Source organism: Balaenoptera musculus, chromosome 5 (genome assembly GCF_009873245.2).
Source record: "Balaenoptera musculus isolate JJ_BM4_2016_0621 chromosome 5, mBalMus1.pri.v3, whole genome shotgun sequence".
Lineage (NCBI taxonomy): Eukaryota > Metazoa > Chordata > Mammalia > Artiodactyla > Balaenopteridae > Balaenoptera > Balaenoptera musculus.
The window spans coordinates 26,039,936-26,060,970 of record NC_045789.1 but is presented as its reverse complement, the minus strand read 5'-3'; the positions used below and the strand labels follow the sequence as shown (position 1 = coordinate 26,060,970).

The 21,035-nt window shown below is 45.4% G+C and overlaps 1 protein-coding gene across 5 annotated transcripts in view; it reads right to left on the bottom strand.

The window, feature by feature from the left end:
* The window catches only part of GAB1 (GRB2 associated binding protein 1), a 126,354-nt gene extending 113,953 nt beyond the window's left edge, over nt 1-12,401 (bottom strand). For 4 of the 5 annotated variants that reach the window (XM_036852599.1, XM_036852601.1, XM_036852600.1 and 1 more), the window contains exon 1: nt 12,004-12,119. In XM_036852599.1, the coding sequence (XP_036708494.1) occupies nt 12,004-12,075 (72 nt within the window). In that variant the 5' untranslated portion in view covers nt 12,076-12,119. Of the gene's footprint in view, nt 1-12,003 lie in introns of all 5 variants that reach the window. The other variant, XM_036852602.1, reaches the window with a different exon arrangement.
* Nucleotides 12,402-21,035: the final 8,634 nt, after the last annotated feature.

Sequence of the window (21,035 nt, the reverse complement as noted above, 5' to 3'; positions counted from 1 at the left end):
TACCTGAGGGTTTCCCAACTTCTGCCCTATTGATATTTGGGGCTGGGTCATTCTTGGTTGCAAAGGCTGTCCCGTGCATTGTAGGATCTTTAGCAGCGTCCCCGCCTCAACCCACCAGCCGCCAGTAGCACCCCCAGTGGCGACAACCAAAAAACACCTCCAGACATTGTCAAACGTCCCTGGCGGGGGCAAAATCACCTTCCCACTTCCACTAAAAACCACTGCTGTACACAGACACATCACGAAGATATGTTCGTATTAGTAAACTAGCTCGAGGAACATATTTTTGACATCATAAAGATCTCATGATTTTTGCTTTTAAATATACATGTATATACGCCTCTTAAGTCCGCGATCCTACTTTTTAAAATATATTTTTCCGATACCAGGGACTACAATACACAATCTTAATATGGTCTCAGGGAGCTATTCAAGCCACTACAAACGTGCCACATAAGGAAATAACTAGTGGGCTCCTTGCCTTTCCGAGTCACGATCAATCAGCTGTCAACTTTATCGCCAGAGGATTCATGTCCACTTAACACAGCCAAAGTGTCCATCAGGCACAGGCCACCAAGTGCTAGAGCCCATAAAACTTTTAGGAGCCCACAAAAAGTGTCTTAATATGAATTCCTTTTAAAATCAGAATAAAAAATGAACATAATAAGGATAATAACTATCTAATAATAAATCCAGCTTGGAATATATTCATCTATCTGGACACAGTTGCAAAATATAATTTTTATTCTTTTTTTTGTTAGAGGAAGGGAGCCCTTGAAGGCAAAAGTACCGGGGGCTCATGAAAAATCACAATGAGCCCCAGCATCAAAAGGGGGAACAAGAAATTAAACAAACAAGTGCAATCCGGTGCGATGGGCACTGTCCTGTGGGAATGGCCGAGCATCGAAGGGGAACAAAACAGACGCTCTTGGCCCGCTGGGTCTGCATGGGTGAGTGACAGTGGTGGCGGGAGTTCGAGGGAGGCTCCCGGGGTAGCCTGGGTGTGGAGGCAGAGAGAGGAGGGCCAGGAATCCCTGGAGAAGAGAAGCGCACAGGCCAAGGCCAGAGGGAGGGATCACAAAGGCAATTCGGGACCTGAAAGCTCAGTACAGCTGAAGCGGAGCGCGTGAGTGAGAAGGAGGTCCACGCACGGGCCACATCACAGAGAGCCCTGCAAGCCAAGAGAAGGGGTTTGGGCACTCCTCAGAGCAAAGGAACCCTGCGGAACAGCCTCAAACTGGAGCCCGGGACGATCAGATCTGGGCTTCAGAAAGGCCATGCTGGCTGCCTTGATGAAGCGCGTTTGGAGGGACGCCAAGGATGGAGACAGGGAGATGAACTAGCTATTGCAGAAATCCGGCAGAAAGGCAAAGGCAAAGGCAGCTTAGGCAACACAGAGGTCAAGAAGTCAAGAGATCTTTGGAAGGTAAAACTGACAGGATTTGGTCACGGGATGTGGAGAAGGAGAAGAGAACAAAGAAAATCCTCTGGCTTATGCCACCGGGAAAGGGATGGTGGCGTGACTGACTGAGAGAGGGAACAGCAAGAGGACGGGGTTTGGGGAGAGGATGGTGAGCCCTGCTGTGGGCATGCGGACTCCCCGTTGCTGTGGGGATCTAAGCAGTTAGAGATCTACTAACCAGTTAGAGCCAAAGATGTGGAGTGACAAATGGGCTGAAACGGTGTCTTCAAATCACCAGCATATAATTCAGGGGCATTTCACTGGGCTTTACGATCCACAGATGGGCTTTAAAGGTTAGGAAACGTGCAAGGGGATAATAAGGTTTGTGTTTAAGTTTGTAAGAATTCTGTGGACACTACTATATATAAAATAGATAACCAGCAAGGACCTACTGTATAGCAGAGGGAACTATACCCAATATCTTGTAATAACCTACAATGGAAAAGAGTCTGAAAAAGAATATATAACTGAATCACTCTGCTGTACACCTGAAACGAACAAAACTGTAAATCAACTAACAACCAGCATAATGTGGGCACTGGCCAAGCAGGGGGAAAAAAAAAAAGAATTCTATGGAAATGGAGAACATGGAGCTTTTATCAAATTTTCAAAAAAGTTCATGAACTCCCAACGGACGAAGAACTACTAACAGTGTGACACGGGAGTAGAGACCATCCAGGGCTAGCCAGCACGAGAACGCTTAGGAACTCCAACACTTCCAGAAACCGGAGCCTGGTATCAGGAAGGCACAGGGAAGAACATATTTTGAGAAAATGGACTGGTTATCTCCAACGATGTAGTCAAGAGTTTCATGAAAAATAAAAATTAAAAAGTTCAGATCTAGTTCTGCTAGATTGGGCAACCATTGGGGATCTTAGTGGGAGCCGGGTTAGGTAAGGATGGTGGAAAAGGACCCGGGCTGTATTCCACTATGAGATGAGTAGCAGGTGAGGAAGAGGGGGCCGCCAAATGGACACAACTTACCCACGAGTCTGGCTGGAAAAGGGAGCAATACAAAGAGTCTCGCTCCAGCCCCGTCTTTGAAAAAATTGAACTCGTCTTTTAAGGTCCTGGTGAAATCTCTCTTGCCACCTTCATGAAACCTTCCCGGAGTCCCTGAATTCACCTCCCTCGGCTGAATTCCTCTAAAGCCTGGCCTCACACATCACTGATCACAACATAATTTGCAGTACTGAGTGCCTCCTATGTCCCTAGCAGCATATAAACTCCTGAAAGGTAGAGGCAGTGCCCTCTTGGGACTCTTCTGAATTCTTTGCAGTGACTTGTTCCCAGCGGGCATCCCCTCAAGGACTGCAGGGTCTGACCTGAGAAGTAAGAGATCTGGCCCTGCCAGAACAGCTGGTTAACTTGTATGACCTCGGACAAATCAATTAAGTCTCTCGGAGGCTATTTATTTTCATTCCCTGTAAAAAGAGGAGGCTGGACTCTGCACTAGGGAAGAAGGAGATAAGTATAATTGGGAAAGATATTCGATATAGCTGTTGTTTTTGTAATGCAAATCATAGAAAGTAAAACTGGATTAAAAGCCACGGGAAACTCAAACAATACATGATAGAGAAATGGGTTAGAAGAGGTTGAGAAACATTGAACTAGACGATTTATCATTTTAGGCTTAAAATTCAACAAGTATTTGGTCATGCTACTCAAGAGATTGTGCCAGGTACCACCTTGTGCATTTCAGACGCAGAGAACAAATGCCATCTTTGTCCTCTGGAAATTAATAACCTATTACAAACACCAAAGAATGATAAATGAAGCCATAATTTTCTTTGTAAATAGATCATGTGTACACACTTTCTACTGTGTATACTGTGGGTCATTAGGAAAATCATCTAGAAAGATATGTTAAAACTAAAAATATACCAGGCATGCTTTTCCTGTTTTGACTCTTCCACTGCTTAAATGAAGAGAAAGAAAAAAGAAGAGAAAGAGAAAAGAACTACAGCATCAGTTTAATTTTGTGCACTTTTCTTCAGAGATAAATGACCTGGATACGCTGTGAAGATTACTCAGAAGGCCTTAGTTTTATGTAACAGCACCACCAGGAACAAATTAACTGCCCAAATACTTCGCATTCTTCCTAGCTCAGTATTTCCTTTTACCTTTTTCCAACACTTCAAACATTTAAATCTGAAGTTGTCGGGGAGAACTTGTAAAATCCAATCCTCCTACACAACTTTGGGGTCAATTATAACTTTGCCAGAGGGTAGGGGCTTCAAATGATGCTTCCCTAACCCAGTGGGGTGAGCCTTCCTCACCAAGTTCTACGTAACGCCACTGGAATTCACAGCACTGGAGGTAGCATTTTTACCAAGTGTTTCTCTTCCAAGTGACAAAGATGAAAGCACTTCTTTCCCGCAGATCCAGTGGTCAGCCCTCCAATCAGAAGCACTTTCCTCTTGGTTACGATGACCCTAGCCAAGGCACCGATGGGAATGTGTGATGGACTGGAGTCGACAAGGCACACCAGGTACTTAATTCTTTAACCAAGTAGTCATTTCAGGGAGGAGTCCTGCTAGTGAGAAAGTGGCCTGACCGCATTTCCCAATACAGTAGTAACTAAAAACTGCATTTCAGGAGAGAAAAACAATCTACCTGCTGGGTAGAACATTAGGATTCCTAGTCTTGATTACTACATAACAGGACATAAATAACTCCCCCTTTTTTTTTAGAGAAAAGGTGAAAGATTGTGTGTGTAAGGATTTTGACATGAATACTTTGTGATGTTGGTAGTGAGGCTTCTCCTACAGAGGAAGAAGTGGAAAACAAGGGGAAAAGGGGAAAAGGGCAAGAGGGTAGGGATTCCTGGGGGAAAGGGTGCTTTTTACCTCTCTCCCACTTAAAAAAGTTAGCAGAAAAAATTTTATAGCAACTGGCTAACTGATGTATTAAATACAATAAATATTTAATACAAAATATTAATTACAGAATATTAAATACAGTAAAAACGACAACAAAAATAGATTGAGTTCTCAATCCCCTGACGCTACTGTCCTGCATATTTTATTTCATAAAAGCAAGCCTCTTAACTAAAATTATATTTACCTGCTTATTTCACATAAAACTGCTAAATATCTCTAGGCAATAATGACAAATATTCAATTCAACCAAGCAACACGAAGTCAGTTACAAACCCTGACTGTTAATTAACATTTTTTCCCCTCTTCAGACCAGAGGATGAAAAGTAAAATGAAATTTTAATGTTTTCTTTTTCCATGTGTGATATTCTTAAAGAAGAACCATATGTAAAACTTCTCAAAAAAAATTAAACGACACGAGTTAAAACAAAGGAAAATAAATAAAAAAGGGAAAAGAAAAACAATGAGCAGGATAGTTAAAGTTTAGTATTTTTCTTCCTTTTAAAAAAAAAAATGACCTAAGATTTCTACATTGAAGAGAAATGTTTGGACTCTTGGTATATTGTTTTTAATTCATGGAACAATGTAGGCATTTGTTTTTTTTCCTTTTAGGACATTGCTGTTGTTGTTGTTGGTTTTTTTTTTTGAACACATGGGGAATTACCTAGGCCAAGTATGAATTCAAAGAAAAAAGCTGGGAGTAAAAAACCACCACCATACGAAAAACTTGTGGTAAATTTGTCATTCTTTCCAGTGTATAGAAGTAAAAGAAAACTCAGTTTAGAAATATGATAAAAATTTCTGAAACACACAGAAAGGAAAGAAGTTAAATAGTAGGGAAAAAAAATTAAGATCACTCACATTTCCCCTTCTAGAAGCTCTATTTCTTTGCGACTTACATCTTCACATGCAGTTTGCATATAGTAGCTCTGCTAAAAACAACCACATGGAAAATTTTTGTTCCAGATAACACTGCAGGACGGGGCTTGGCAGCTACAAGCTGTAATCAGAGTGCTTCAAGGGCTAATGTAACCCAGATAACGACCAAGCATGCATTTCGGTGCAGAGTCTTAACTTTTTTTTTTTTTATAAAGCAGGCTGTGGGAGGGTCCAAAGCTGCTGGGTTCTACTTTATACACATTCAGCAATGAGCATTTTTCTCTTCAGTTAGGGAGGCTTTTGCTCCTAGGAATAAAAGAATTGCTTAAAATATAAAAGATTCTTTTCCAGTTAAGGCATTCTTGTAGGATTTGAGGTGCTCACACAGACAAGCCTGGAATGGTCGAAGCTTCCAAGTTCCTAAAATGACTTTTCCCAGTAATTCCACAGGCCTGCATCGCCATCTCCAATTCATTAAGGCTCCCCCAGCCATTGAGTTGGCAAATGAAGAGGCTACAAATTTAACGACCGTGGAAATCCAAGGTACAATGAGCCACTTTCCCCCAGGAGTAATCTAAAGAAGAAAAGAATGCTGATTTTATTTGTTCCTGTAGCTGAAGAGGGGGGAGCAGACAGAGACCTGGGTCTTGGTAAGTTTCCTGTACTTAGTCGACTGAGATAAAGAGTCACAGAAGTGCTGTGACTTCAATCCAAGTTCAAGTGGCAAGTTCAGATGGAGCTCTAACTTGGGGGAAATGAGCCACCATGTTAATGCAAGGAATGTGAAATGGGAGAAACCCTTCCATCAGCAGTCAGGAGGGGTTTAATGTGATCCAATGGTGTTATTCTCTGTCCTCCAGCCCTGGCTGGCACTCACACAGCTGGGTTAAGATGGCTTCCAAAGTCCAAAATAAGACGCTAGCCCAAGGCAGCCCCGGCCCTCCTGCTGGAACTCAGAAGCAAATGAATCAAAGGCTCTTTTATTCTCCCTCCTACCAGAACATGCTCCCTCTCTGTTGTCAACTAAACGCTTGCCAGAATGAATTATTTAGTTCCAAACAGACATAAAGAAATCTTAAATAACACATGTCCCTTGGAATTTTAATAAGTTCAGGTGACCGGACAAGTGGGGTTGTTTGGTTTGTTGTCTAGCCCGGGACAGAAAATTCACTTGTGGTCAGGATCCCATCAGGAGCATTAGGTCATGGCAGAAACTGAAACTTCGCAAACTGCAAGTTACAGCTGACATCCAAATTCCACGCATGAAACGGAGCCGTTCTGTCCTTTTCGCTGGGATGTCTGAACTCAACACAAAGTCCCCGTTCTTCCTTGAAAACCAGGCTTCCCTTCTGATTTTGCTATTTCTGTCAGAAGCACCTGGATTCTTCCAAGAATAGAGCCTGAAATTCACCTGTGAAGTCTTTCCTGGCTGCCCCCATCCCCCTCCCCTCTAGTCTGAGCTCTTAAGCAATTACTGTCTGTATCAACCATTTGGCAATTCATCATATACAGCCTTATAAACATAGCTCTTGTAAAACGATTTAAAGGAACATGCATTTACAGCTTGTCTTGGGGAACAGATTAGAAACTCCTTACGGGAAGGGAGTGGGCCTTTCCCTCCACGGTATTCAACACGTGGCACATTTACAAAAGCTCCAGAGATAACCTGCTTATCAATTCAGTCAACAGATACCTGGTGAGCTTCCACTCTGTATCAGACACAGCAGCACAGGCACGCGGCAGCCCTGGGCTCAGTGAGCCTGCATTCTGTTAAGGGAAGCGCCGGAGGGTCCCCAAAGAATTCTGCCTCTGCAGTTCTAATATATTCACTAGGCTATTTAAGATGAACAAGAAATGAAGATTTATTTCCCCCACAAAAAGGAAGCCTATTGAGAAGCTCCCCATCTGCCCCTCCCTCCCAAGGAAAAGTCTGAGAAGAGGAATGTTGGAGGGCAAGAGAGTTTAGAATGTAGATGTGTTGCCCAGCCCTTCCCCATTTTACAGATAAGGAAACTGAGGATTAGAAGGATCCAAAGATCACGTGAATAGTGGCAAGGCCCAGGTGAATTCTGGGTCCTGACACTCAGTCCAGGGTTCCTTCCACCATGGCCCAATTTACCCAAAACTCTTCAAAAATAAAGTGGTAATCCCCCTGCTACGATGTTCCTTCTCGCGTGTTAGTCTCTGTAAGAAAATTAGCAGTGCCGGCAGTTAATCACCTCTTAAATGCCCTCAACCTGCAAATCATCAAGACCTTAGCTACGTATTTTTTATGTCAACTCCAAACTATGGAATCTTACTTAGCCTTAAAAGTGCCTTGTCACTTCATTTCTTTCATATTCTTTAAGCGGACTCATTATGGCAAAACACACTGAAATAACCAGTTCACCTGTCAACCAGATTATCCAAGTATAAATTCTTGCCATATTTTTGTATTTGTTCAAAGATGATCAGTTAAAAAAAAAAAAATTAAAAACAGCAGAATTCTAAAACTACCCTCCAAGCTGATACACCTTCTTAGTAGTAATTTTGAATCCCAAAAGACAACAATCAGATTCAGGGATTCAGCAACTCATATCACTAAGCCCAGGCACAACAAAAGAATTAACTATCATTAACTTTCATAAAGACAATGTAAGTGCTAGTTGATGATCTTTCTTAGTAGAAACAATGTTCCTGCCTTATTGGAAAAGGTAAAAAGAAAACATTTGAAATTTGAATGGAATGTTCACTAATGGAAGAATTGCAGGAAAAAATTTCCTTGAACAGAATAATTATGCTCCTTCAGTCTCTGTAAGCAAAAGCTTCAGAATCTGTTGACTACTGGCAATTCCCAGTAGCAGAATCTGCTACTGGGAATTGCCAAAAAAGGGCAGGAAAAGCTTCCAAACATCCCAGTCCTCTTTGTCGTAGTGACACTCTGGAACAGGGACTTAGCCCAGCTCCTGGGGTGTCCTTGAACCAAGGAGATGCTGTTATTTTGCCTTCCCCATGCCTCTCTCCTCCATGTAAGATGTCAGGTGACCACCCAGAGGAAGATGCTATTTCTAAGTCCATTCCCAGAACCACAAGTTCAGACAGAAAACATCCTATAAACTGACAGCTGAAGAGCAGAGCCCAAGCTGGGTGCAGATTACACACCCAAGAACTGGCTGAGGTTGTGCTCCCCAGCTGGCTGGCAGCGAGCAGGCCACCTTGCCCTGGCCCAGAAGCAGGTTCTCCTGCTGAGATTGCACACTGGCCCAAGGCAGACATCTGGGCCATGGAGGAGCCCAAACTTGGTGTCTTGGCTTGAGGCAGGCCATAGGGAAGCTCCCTCTGCAGAGACAGGGCGACAGCCAGCTGGCTTGAAGCAATCCTTTGTTTTCAAGACTTACGTTTTATTTCAGCTAAAATTTCAAATCCTGATGAAAATTCTACCATTATTTCAAATGGCTGATTTGTCTTTAAACAGCCCTTTAAACATCTGCGCGCTGCCGCTGAGTGCATACTACCAAGAGTCTACTCGGTTTCTATAACCCTAGTGACATTGATCTGTATGTGATTCTACTCAGGTCCTTAACAGAGTGAAAAATCAGCTGTTTAATATATAACACAGGGTGAAAACAGCAACACAGTAGGAGCAAAACTGAGAGAAAGCAGAAAAATCTTCACCTCCATATTAAGTGGACTTCTAAAAATTCTCAGAGGATGGAACACATACAAGAGGTCCTTACCCTTTTGCAAATAAATATAGAAAAAATTAAAAAGAGGCAAAAAGGCTGGAGAATCCGCTCACTAGTCTTTGTCTTACTGTCTTTTATGCCACTTCCACTCTCTTTAGGAAATTCAAGAAAAGCTTCCATATCTGAGGAACATACTAATATAAAAAAACAATGCTGTTGACTATAAAACAGCAAACATAAAATGGAGTTGTAAATGGAATGCATGGGGGCCATAACTTGAGATGACTTTGAAGATAAAACTAAAACAATTTTTTGTCACTTAAAAGCCCTGATGGATCATCTTAATCAATGCTTGGACTACCCTATAAATACTGTAAAGAGCGAGACAACTGTCAAAGTCCTCTGGGCCAAATGTTCCCCAACGAAATCAATGTTCAAACTCCCTTAAGTCTCATTTAACAATTACAGTACCAGGCATCCAAGATATCTTATCACAGTGAATCCGTTCATTCAAAACCATTATCAAGCAACATTTTGCCTACTGGGTGGCCAACAATGTTTCCTTTCATCCAGAAAATAAAGATTTTACATGAAAACCAAACCAGCACAGGAGATGCATGTATATATGCCAATGTCTTTGAGGGGCAAAGCTGCTTTAGCCAAAACTATCTGAACTGGATACCAAGCCAAAGAGCAATCATCTGGGAATGTCAAGATCTGGGCAACCAACTCGACAGTGCAAATATAAGACAAGACTCATTTTAACTTATAAGTCTCCAGTCACCCTCTTGGACCCCTCAATTCTGGTGGCCACCCTGCCCACTTTCTTCCTGGGCTGTCTCTATGTACTTCATTAGTGTGGAAAGAAAACCCCAGTGCCCAGCCAGGCAAAGAAAACCCCCCCTCCCTCCGTTGTTAGGCATATTCTCCCCTCAGTTGACAACAATTTAGGGAGCCCACGGTCTCTCTAAAGTATTCCTATGGTTTCAGTCTACATGAAGCTTGTTCCTCAAAACATCTATGAAATAACCATAGTACTCCACTTGGGCACACAACCAGAAACCGTGTGGCGTTGCTAGCTACCTTTTGTGCACACATGCTTGTCTTGTGTTTCTCCGGCACTGCACCTCTGATCGGCAACCCGCCCCTTCCTTGCACGCTCAACCAATATCCACAGACTCATAGAAAGTTACAACTTGAAAGGCTGTTTACAGATGACCCGCCTGAGTGCCACTTGAAATCAACCAGATGAGTCATTAACCTTTTAAAGCCCAGTCAGGCAGGCAGATCTGGGTTCAAACCCTGCCTCTGGCACACTCTGGTTATGTAGACTGTGTTCTCATCTGTTAACCAGATAATACCGGCCTCATAAAACGGTTGTAATGATCAAATGAAATAATTTTTTTAAAATTTAGATTTTCCATTTTCTTGGTCCTTGGTTAAGACAATATTTGGGGCTGATTTTCTTCCTGGTTTGTATTACATTAAATTGCAAGCCCAAGAGGCAAGGCTTTTTTCCTACTGTATTTTTTAATCTTATGGTCCCTAGTCCAGTGCGGGGCATCTTTTGAGAGAGCCATAAACCAATCATGTGAAAGAAAGCATTAAACCTCTATTACCACTACCTATTTCAGCTAATGTAGTGTTCTTCAGTTCCCCCAAGGACCCAATCATTTCCTAAACACCGCCTTCTCAAAACAAATACATCTCTCTATCAATCCACTCCCTCTTCCCACACACATACAACCTTCTCTTCAGAACTCAGAGCTGAAAACAGCACTGCCTCTCCCCAATTTTTGGATTAAAGTCAGCATATTTACCAGAATATTCAGGCAAAGTGTGATAGGTGGAGAGACAGGATTGGAAGGATTCAAAAAATCTCTGGAGAAACTTTCTTAGGATTTGTGGCATCAAATCCTTAAATAAGAATTACTTGCCTATAACAAATTCTGGCAGAAAGTAAACCAGAAACTCACCGGTGAGTTGTCGGTGAAGTTAAATATTGCACTTAACTCCGTTCTATGCAAGCAAACAGTGACTAATAGGATTACCTCGAGTTCTCACTCTGGATGTAGATACCCTTCCACAAGAAACAGGTTCCATTATTAGTGTCGGCCCCCTGGTAGTAAATTTATATTTAAGGGGGCATACATTTTGTTTTCGAGACATACTTTACTAGAAAAATATTTGCGTCATATGCCAGGGCGAAGGTGTCATTTCTTTCTTTTGCAGGGGGCAGCAACAAAAGAGCCAGTGGGGGAGAAGGGGATAAAATCGCAGACCCCCCCCCCCCCCGCCCCGAAGAGGACACAGATTTCCACCTAAGCAAGGTTGGTTCTTTCAAGGAATATCCTCCTTAACAGCTAAAACGGTTTAACACATAATCAGCAGAAGCAACTCGGGTGGCCTGGGAAAGTACCGTAACGCACAGAAATCCTGACTGGCCCCAGCTGTCCTCTCCTGCGGGGTTTGACAGCGTGTCCACGGCGCCCGAACACCAGGCACCAGGCTCCCCCCAGCGCCCTCCTTTCGCAGCAAACTGCCAAGGCTCTCGGGCCAAACTCCAAGGTCCCTCGCTTCAAAACCGCGAAAATGTGAACCGTGCTAAGCAAACGGTAGGGCGCGTAATAACTTTTTTCTTTCCCGTGTGCGCGGACTGGAGATGCTCGGCTCTAAGGCCAACTTCCCAGGTCCCCCGCCCGCTTCCGGCAACCACCCCGAGGGGAAGGCGGGAGGGAGCGCGGACCAAATAGAGGGCTGATGAGTTCCAACACCTCCGTGGTTTTCCCAGTGCGGGAAATTTACTACACAGCAGTCCCTAAGGATTCCCTGCAGATATAACGAAAGGAGAATGCTCTCCCCCTCGCCCCTGCTAAAAGGAACAATAAAAACATGCAGCCGGCGCTCAGCTGGCCATGCCGGGCCCTCCTACGGGCCGATGTCTGGAATCTGGAGGAAGAAAGGTGCCCGGCCAAGAGGAGGCCCGGGCGTGAGTGTCCAGCCTGGGTCCCCAGCCTGCCGGGGAAAGGGCCCACGGGAAAAGGATGGGGACCAAGGGGAAGCAGCAGCCCGCGCGCGAGCCGCCCGGGAAGGGGAACGGCGGCCGAGCTCTACTTACATAACGCTTCAACTTTTTCTCCGGGGGTGACTTGCGGAGCCATCCGGAGCAGACCACTTCACCGCCGCTCATGGTGCGCGCCTCTCCGGCTCCGGGCCGGGCGCGCTCCCGACACCGCCGACGCCGGACAGCCGCGCAGCGGCGGGGACCTAGCTCTCCGGCGGCGCACCCCGGGCGGACGGGCTCCGTGGCGCGCCGGCTCTCGGCCTCCGAGCTTCTTCCCCGCAAGCAGGTCCCCGCGGACGTGAGTAGAAGCGGGCCGCGCCGCCGAGGCCGATACCTCGGGGCAGGGTCTGCGGCCGGGCCGAGGGCGCCCCGGCCTCCCTTCAGTGCGCCCGCCCAGCCGCCAGGCGCGTCGTCCCGCCGGCTGCCTCCGTCGCGCTCGGGCTCAACGGGACTCTGCCCCGGCACGGAGCCCAAGCCTCGGCCCCCTGCGCTCCGCCCCCTCGGGACGGGACCTCCCAGAGCGCTCTCTAGACAGACACGACGCTGCACGCGCGCACACCCACACTCTCACACACACACACACACACACACACAATGCCCCTGCGCGGTGCCCACTCCGACTCGCCCGCTCTCGGTTTCGGTGCGCCCTGCGCGATCCTCTCCTTCCCCCTCCTCGCGGGAGGGTGGGTCACTTCCCCGCGGCGCCCGGGCAGCCGGGAGGAAAGGGGAAGCCGCGAGGGTCCCTTGGACAGCGGGCGCAGGGCTGGTCCAGGGCCACGGAGGGAGCCGCCGGCTCGGCGTCGCTGGGCAGGGCAGAGGTCCCGCCGGAGGGTGGGTCCGCGCTCGCCGCCGCTGCGGGAGAGAGAGGGCGGAGGGCGGCGAAGGAACGAGGCTCTCGGCTGCTCGGCTGCGGGGACCGAGCCCACCGTCCAGTCCCCTCGCGCTCCTCCCGCGCCGCCTCCCCCACCCCCGGGCGCGCGGCAGGTTCTGAGCGGCCCGGCCCCCGGCCCCGATCCCTCCCTCTCCCGGCCTCCCGGCTCCCTCTTCCTTTCCTCCTCCCCTTCCCACGTTCGGGCAGGCTGCGGTTTCTGCCCAGACTTTCTCTAACTCCGCCGGAGCGCTTCCAGCCAAAACAAGGGCCAGGAAGGAGGAGACGCACGGAGGGAGGGAGCTAGAGAGGGAGGGAGCGGGAGTCCGAGAGGCACCCTGGGATCTGTAGTTCGGCAAGCTGGAAAGGGGTCCTCGGCCGCCCGGCGGCGTGGAGCCCGGAGCCCCCGGCGGCCTGCTGGCCGGGGAAGGTGGCGAGGCCTCGGCGAGGGCAGCACCGCCGGGGCTCGGGCTCCGGGCGGAGCGAGGAACCTTCGAATGTTCAAGTCTGGAGATTGCCATCTTGGCTCAGCCGAGTGTCAGTTCGGAGTTAGTACTGTGTACGAGATCAGGAATTGGGGGGGGGGGGGGGGAATGGGGGGTTTGTACTTGACAGCATGCAAAGCAAAACAGCCCGGAGGGAGACCGCGCGCCCTGGAGAGTCCGCGACCCCCGGATCCCTGCTGGCGAGTCTGAAGGGCAGGGACCAGGAGGGCGAGGACCCAGGGGAACGCGCTAAGGCGACCAGCCTGGAGCGGAGGGCAGAGGGGGACCCTTCCGGGCTGGTGTGGGAACGCTTAGCGGGGCCAAAGGATTTGGTTGAATCGATCTCTGGGACATTTTGAAGTCTCACACTCCCTCCATTTGTTGCCAGTTTCTTCCACTTGACTTGGCATTTGTTTAAAATCTACCCTTGGGGTGTTGGACCAGAAAAGGGAAACTTACTGGATGTCTTAGCGCTATTTGCTTTCTTGTGTGTGCTTTACAATTATGATACCTGGTCCTGAGTTTAACACGATCCTGTAATAGAAATGTCTTTTCCAGTTTATTTGTGGAAAGCGAAGCCCTCAGGCAAATTTTGGAAGGTAATATAAATAATCAGATAAAAGTGCTAAAAATAGTAGGAGATAAGTGAACATTTCTGGAAAAAATAACCTCAGGCATTTTCTTGTTAATACAACATTCACATTCAGGAGTTCCTCTGAGTTTGAAAAGCTTGTACAGTTGTAGTAGGAAATTAGGTGCTGGGGTGGTGAGAACTAGAGGTCCCTGCACTCATGGAAGTGACATTTCTGTGGCGGCGTAGAATAGTAAACAGGGGTCAACACAAGTACAGATTGTGATAAATGTTGTGCCCTGGGGGAAATAAACACAGTAAATTGGAAGAATAACCAGGGTGGGACCAGGTCAGATAGGATGAGAGAAGTCTTCCTTAAAGAGGCAGCTAGCCAGAGATTTGAAAGATGGTGTAAAGAAGAGAATCAGACTTGTTTTGTGAAAGATCAAAGGGATAACCATAAGGAGGATTGAGAAAGAAAAAACAAGCAAGGGGGTTCATTGTTTTTCTTAAATTTTAAGGCTTTTTAGAATACAAGTGAGTGTAATTTTTATGGCAGCTAATAAACCAAAGCAATTTTTATGTGAACTCGGGTTTTACCACAAGCCGTCCAAATGAAAATAAATCACTGAGTTAGTTTTCCACTTCTCCCACAGGCACTGTGTCTGTACACTGAGTCAAAGTATTTATAATTAACATTGCTAAAACTAGTCCAGTCTTTCATAGTTAACTGTTGGCTAGATAATTTACCACTTCCTCCACTCCTGTTATAAAGTCCTTTTTTTAAATCTCTCTGTCTCTCTCTTTTTCTTTTTCTTTTTGGCCGCACCCGTGTGGCATGCAGGATCTTAGTTCCCCAACCAGGGCTCGAACCCATGCCCCCTTCAGCGGAAGAGGAATTCTTGACTACTGGACCGACAGGGAAATCCCTAAAGTCCTTTTTTTTTAAATTGAAGTATAGTTTATTTACAATTGTTGTTTTAGTTTCAGGTGTACGGTATAGTGATTCAGTGATACACATGTGTATGTATGTGTGTGTATATATATATATATATATATATATGCTTTTTCAGATTTTTAAAAATTAATTTATTTATTTATTTATTTTTATTGTTGGCTGTGTTCGGTCTTCGTTTCAGTGCGAGGGCTTTCTCTAGTTGCGGCAAGCGGGGGCCACTCTTCATCGCGGTGCGCGGGCCTCTCACTATCGCGGCCTCTCTTGTTGCGGAGCATGGGCTCCAGACGCGCAGGCTCAGTAGTTGTGGCTCACGGGCCTAGTTGCTCCACGGCATGTGGGATCTTCCCAGACCAGGGCTTGAACCCGTGTCCCCTCATTAGCAGGCAGATTCTCAACCACTGCGCCACCAGGGAAGCCCCACGTTTTTAATAACATGCTTCCGACTCACAAAACCCCAACCCTGGGTGAACCTGACTGCACTTTCTTCTGCACCCAAACAGCAAAGCGCTGTTGGAGAAAGTTACACAACAGTATCAGTGACGTCACTGTAAATTCATGTTCAGTGACCTCAGATAGATAGATCCTCAGCTCCCTGCAGGGGCAGATCTTGGTCTTCTGGAACCTGAAGCATGTACAGTTTGTGGAGTCATTTTAAAGGAAAAGAATATACAATTACAAATTAAAAATTACGATGAATATGAATCTAGAATGAGGAAATGAATAAGGAACAAATTACTGGCGCCTTTGAGATACAGATGCCTTTCTTTTGAGATCTCTATGATGATTTGCCAGAATCCTTACACGGATATGCTTTCTGAGTGCATCCTAACTTCCCGTCCCAACTAGGACACCCAACCTCTCCCAGCAGCTCCCCACTCTCGTGGGGACCTGTGCAGCCAGCTTCATTAGCTTTATGGATGTCTCTGCTACCTGGCAATCCCACTTCCTTTATCTGGACAGTGCACTATATTCTCCGCAAAAACTTTTCTTTCTGTCTGTCTTCTTTTTATTAAACAACAGCTTTATTGAGATATAATTCACCTACCATAAAATTCACATTTTTAAAGTATAGAATTCAGTGGTTTTAGTATATTCACAAAATTCTTCAACCTCACCACTGTCTAATTTCAGAATATTTCATCACCCCGAAAAGAAACCCCATTCCTCCTCCCCCTGCATCCCTGACAACCAGTAATCTTTCTGTTTCTGTGGATTTGCCTCTTTTGGACATTTCATATAAAGGGAATCATACAACATGTGACCTTCTGTGACTGGTTTCTCTCACTTAGCCTAATGTTGTCAAGGTTTATCCATTGTTGTAGCATGCATCAGTACTTCATTCCTTTATAATGTTAAATATTAAATGTTAAATACTATTGCATTATATGGATATTTCACATTTTTCTTATCCATTTATCAGATGATGGACATTTGGATTGTTTCTTCTTTTTGGCTATTATGAATGATGTTTGCAATAATTCTTTTTTTTTTTTTTTTTTTTTTTGCTTTTTTATGGCTCTTTTATTATCTGAAACATTTGGGGAGGCTCCAGGAGTGTTTGCTCACAAGGAGAATTAGATTTTCCAGCCAGGCAGCAGCTGGGAGAGGCTGCCCCTGGGTGGGCTCAGGGTGGGTCAGTGGCCTTTGCAGGCAGCTAGAAAGGCCAGGGAGGGAGGAGGCACCCCCAGCCTCATTTCTTGCCATGCCCACTGCTTCCCTGGCCTGGGAGGCTCTTCCCCCTCCCGTCTGCCTGGGGAACACCTGCTCAGGTCTGAGGGCAGCAGAGTTGATGTCAAGAGCAAGGCTTTGCAGGCAAAGTGCAACTCTGCCACTTGCTGGCCAGGTGATTTGGGGCAAGGTACTTGCCAATTCTGGACCTCACTTTCCTCATCTGTAAAATGGTCACAATAAGACACACACTTGTCCTCAAGCACTCTGCCTAGGGCTGGGCGCAGAGAAGATAGCAGCAAAGCACAGGGCACAGGTGCTGGTGGTCTCCAGCCAAGCCTGGGAAGACCTGTCCATGCACGGGCACTGGCCTCTTCCCTCCCTTGGGGCCCCTGGTGTCTCTGCTTGCCTCAGCCATTGAGGTACTCAGGGTGGGCATAAAGGCAATAATTCTTAAACCATCATCAGCTATCTCAAATGTCCAAACCCTCCATTAACCAAAGATCTTATAGTTTCATCAGAAAACCAAAGTGCTCAGATGGAAACTCCTTCAACCACTAACCATCAAACATGCAAACCTACATACCGTCTTCACTCCTACTCCCTCCTTCCCACGGCAAATGAAAGGCATTGCTTTCCTGTTATGAAAGGTCAGTCCCTCCACTTATGCTTCGGATTTCATGCCATTGCATCTTTTCAAGAACATCACCCTATAAATGATCTCTTCTCTCTATATCTAAATACTCTAATCTCTATGTAATTGTTTGTATCACTGGTGTGTGTTGCAATCAAACTTTATTTAAAATAACAAGTAGTGGGACTTCCCTGGTGGCACAGTGGTTGGGAATCCTCCTGCCAATGCAGGAGACACGGGTTTGAGCCCTGGGCTGGGAAGATCCCACATTCTGCGGAGCAGCTAAGCCCGTGCGCCACAGCTACTGAGCCTGCACTCTAGAGCCCGCAAGCCACAACTACTGAGCCCACGTGCCACAGCTACTGAAGCCTGTGCACCTAGAACCTGTGCCCTGCACCAAGAGAAGCCACTGCAATGAGAAGCCCGTGCACCACAGCGAAGAGTAGCCCCGCTCGCCACAACTAGAGAAAGCCCGCGCACAGCAATGAAGACCCAATGCAGCCAAAAATAAATTTAAAAAACAAACAAACAAAAAAACCAACAAACAAGTAGTGAGCCAGATTTAGCCAAAGGGCTGTAATTTGCCAAATTTTGTTTGCTACCACCATGTTCTGATACGGTGTACATTCACATACACACATACGCATACACACCCAACTCTTTTTTAAATGGAAAGGAGCCATTACTATGATGCCTTTTCAAACAGCTATTGTGAGAGGAATCTTATATGAAATTGCTGATAACCGGCAGTTACAGATTATTTAATTCTCCCTGAATGTTAGCACTATTCCTCTGAATAAACTACCATAACATTAAAATGAAAGTTGGCTGCACTGTATTTGACAAAAGGATTGTAGGCAACAGACTACAGTTCTCTTCAGTTTTAACTGAAAACCGAGTTAAATTATCCATTCCTTTTAAATATACTCACATCTCTTAAGACAAAACAATGTAAAAAATCCTCTACAACATATATTGCCTTTTTTTAAAAAAAAATTTATTTATTTATTTGGTTGCATCGGGTCTTAGTTGTGGCAGGCGGGCTCCTTAGTTGTGGCATGTGAACTCTTAGTTGCGGCATGCGTGTGGGATCCAGTTCCCGGACCAGGGATCGAACCCGGGCCCCTTGCTTTGGGAGCATGGAGTTTTAACTACTGCATCACCAGGGAAGGTCTCTGTGGGTATTTTAGTCCCTGCACATTTAGTTTTGTTTTGTTTTGAACTTCATTTTATTTTATTTTTTATACAGCAGGTTCTTATTAGTTATCTATTTTATACATATTAGTGTATATATGTCAATCCCAATCTCCCAACTCATCCTACCACTACCCGCCCCCCCATATATTGCTTTTTAGCTACCTTTTTTTCTACCAGCTTTTCTCTCTTCTTTCACAGCCAGACTTCTGTTGAGTGTTGCTATAGTTTCTATCTCTTGTTCATCCTCCCTTACTCTTCAATCTGCTTCACCCTGGCTTCCATCCCACTTTCTCTCTTATATTTGCCAAGGTCATGACCCCCATGTCACTAAATCAGACGAGAATTTTCACGCCTTCCTAAAACTCTCAGAACCTTGGCCTCTGAGACATCACAGGTTTGAACCTTCCTATCTTCCTGCTCCACTCAGATTTCTTTGCAGGCTCTTCTTTTACTGGCCCTTGGCATTCTAAAGTCTAGCCCACCACTTTTCTCCTCCTATACTTTCTCATGTGGGTGGTATTAGACACTTCACAAATTTCCATCCCCAGCCCAGTTCTCCCTTCTGAACCACCAACCTGTAAATATAACTGCCTTCTTTACATGCCACTTTGTTCTACAAAAATCAACCAAATCAGAATCATGATCTCTTCCTCAGCTCTCACCAAATCAACTCCAGTTTCTTTTTATTTCTCTTGGAGTCACTCTTTACATCTTCCTTTATTATCTTCCATTACCAACACACTACCAAATGTAGATGAGCTTGTCTATGGATTATTTTTCCATTCCATCCATTTCTGTACTACCACTTCTTTTCAAGCTCCTTCCTCTCTCTCTTGGATTTTTGGTCATATGCTTAAGGTATCTGGGTCCTTTTTCCCCTGACCCATAGATTCTCCACTTTTCAGCCAGAGAAATCATTGTAAAGCACAAATATAATCACTTCAATGGCTGCCCATTGAGCATAGGATAAAAACCAACATCCTTAACGTGGCCTACCAGATGTGAGTGGCCTCTCCCCTCCACAGGTATCCATCCAGCCTCATTTGGACCACTTACCTATCTCCTTCTGTGCTCAATCACTCAAGCCTTCTTCCGGTTCCTCAAACACACTCTTTTTCCTTTCCCCTCCAGGGCCTCTATGTTCTCTCTGTTCCTGTGCCTGGCATGCTGCTATCTTCGTTGTGTGACTTTCCTTTTGTTTTATTGCGGCTGGTTCATTCCTGCCCACCCTTCAGATTTCGGGTCACCCATCTTTCCCTCCTGAAAAGTTTCCTCAGACCTTGCTTGAGTCATATTCCCTACTCTACCCTCTTACTGTCCTGGTGTAAGAAATAGATATCATAGTTGTCATTTTACATCGTCTGTGAGATTATTTTATTGATGTTGACTGCTCTCACTAGATAATGGACTCTGTGGAGGGAAAGGACCCTGTCTGTTTTGTTTATTCACTTTATTTGTACCCCTAACACCTACCAGGGTACCTGGCATATAATCAGTTCTTAACGCATATTTGTGGAATGAATGAGTGAATGAAGGAAGTGAAGGGCTTTGCTCAGGTGGCTGATGACCCATATGTTTGCTCGCTCCTGACAAGGTAACAGGAGATGGTGCTGGAGTCGAGGTGTTTGGGTATTGCTACAGTCTGAATGTTTCTGTCCCCTTAGAATCCTAACCCCCAGGTGGGGCTTCGGGGAGGTGATTAGGTCATAAGGACAGAGCCCTCGTGAGGGGGGTTAATGACTCTGTAAAAGAGGCGGAGCTAGCTCCCTTCCCCCCTTCCACTAAGTGAGGGCACAGCAAGAAGGTAGCAACTATGAACCAGAAATTGGGCCCTTTCCAGACACCGAATCTGCTGGCACCTTGATATTGGCCTTCCTAGCCTCCAGAACTGTGAGAAATAAATTTCTGTTATTTATAAGCTACCCAGTTTACGGTTTTTTTGTTATAGCAGCCCAAATGGACTAAGACGGGTGGGAATTGTCTCCTGAATAACCAGACTCCAAAAGGTGACAAACCGTGCTTTATATTATTATTGATACCTAAAGGTGAGATTGTTTTTCTTTTTAAAATTTTCCACTTATGTATATTTGATGATTTTCCTGTAATAAAAATGTATCCCTTTAGTAATAGGAAATTCCAAGTTTTAAAAAACAGAAGTGATGTAATATTTTCAAATTAATCATTTGATGAATGGATAAAGAAGATGGAGCACATATATACAATGGAATATTACTCAGCCATAAAAAGAAACGAAATTGAGTTATTTGTAGTGAGGTGGATGGAGTTAGAGTCTGTCATACAGAGTGAAGTAAGTAAGAAAGAGAAAGACAAATACAGTATGCTAACACATATATACGGAATCTAAGGAAAAAAAAAAAAGGTCATGAAGAACCTAGTGGTAAGACGGGAATAAAGACACAGACCTACTAGAGAATGGACTTGAGGATATGGGAAGGGGGAAGGGTAAGCTGTGACAAAGTGAGAGAGTGGCATGGACATATATACACTACCAAACGTAAAATAGATAGCTAGTGGGAAGCAGCCGCATAGCACAGGGAGATCAGCTCGGTGCTTTGTGACCACCTAGAGGGGTGGGAGAGGGAGGGTGGGAGGGAGGGAGATGCAAGAGGGAAGAGATATGCGGACATATGTATATGTGTAACTGATTCGCTTTGTTATAAAGCAGAAACTAACACACCATTGTA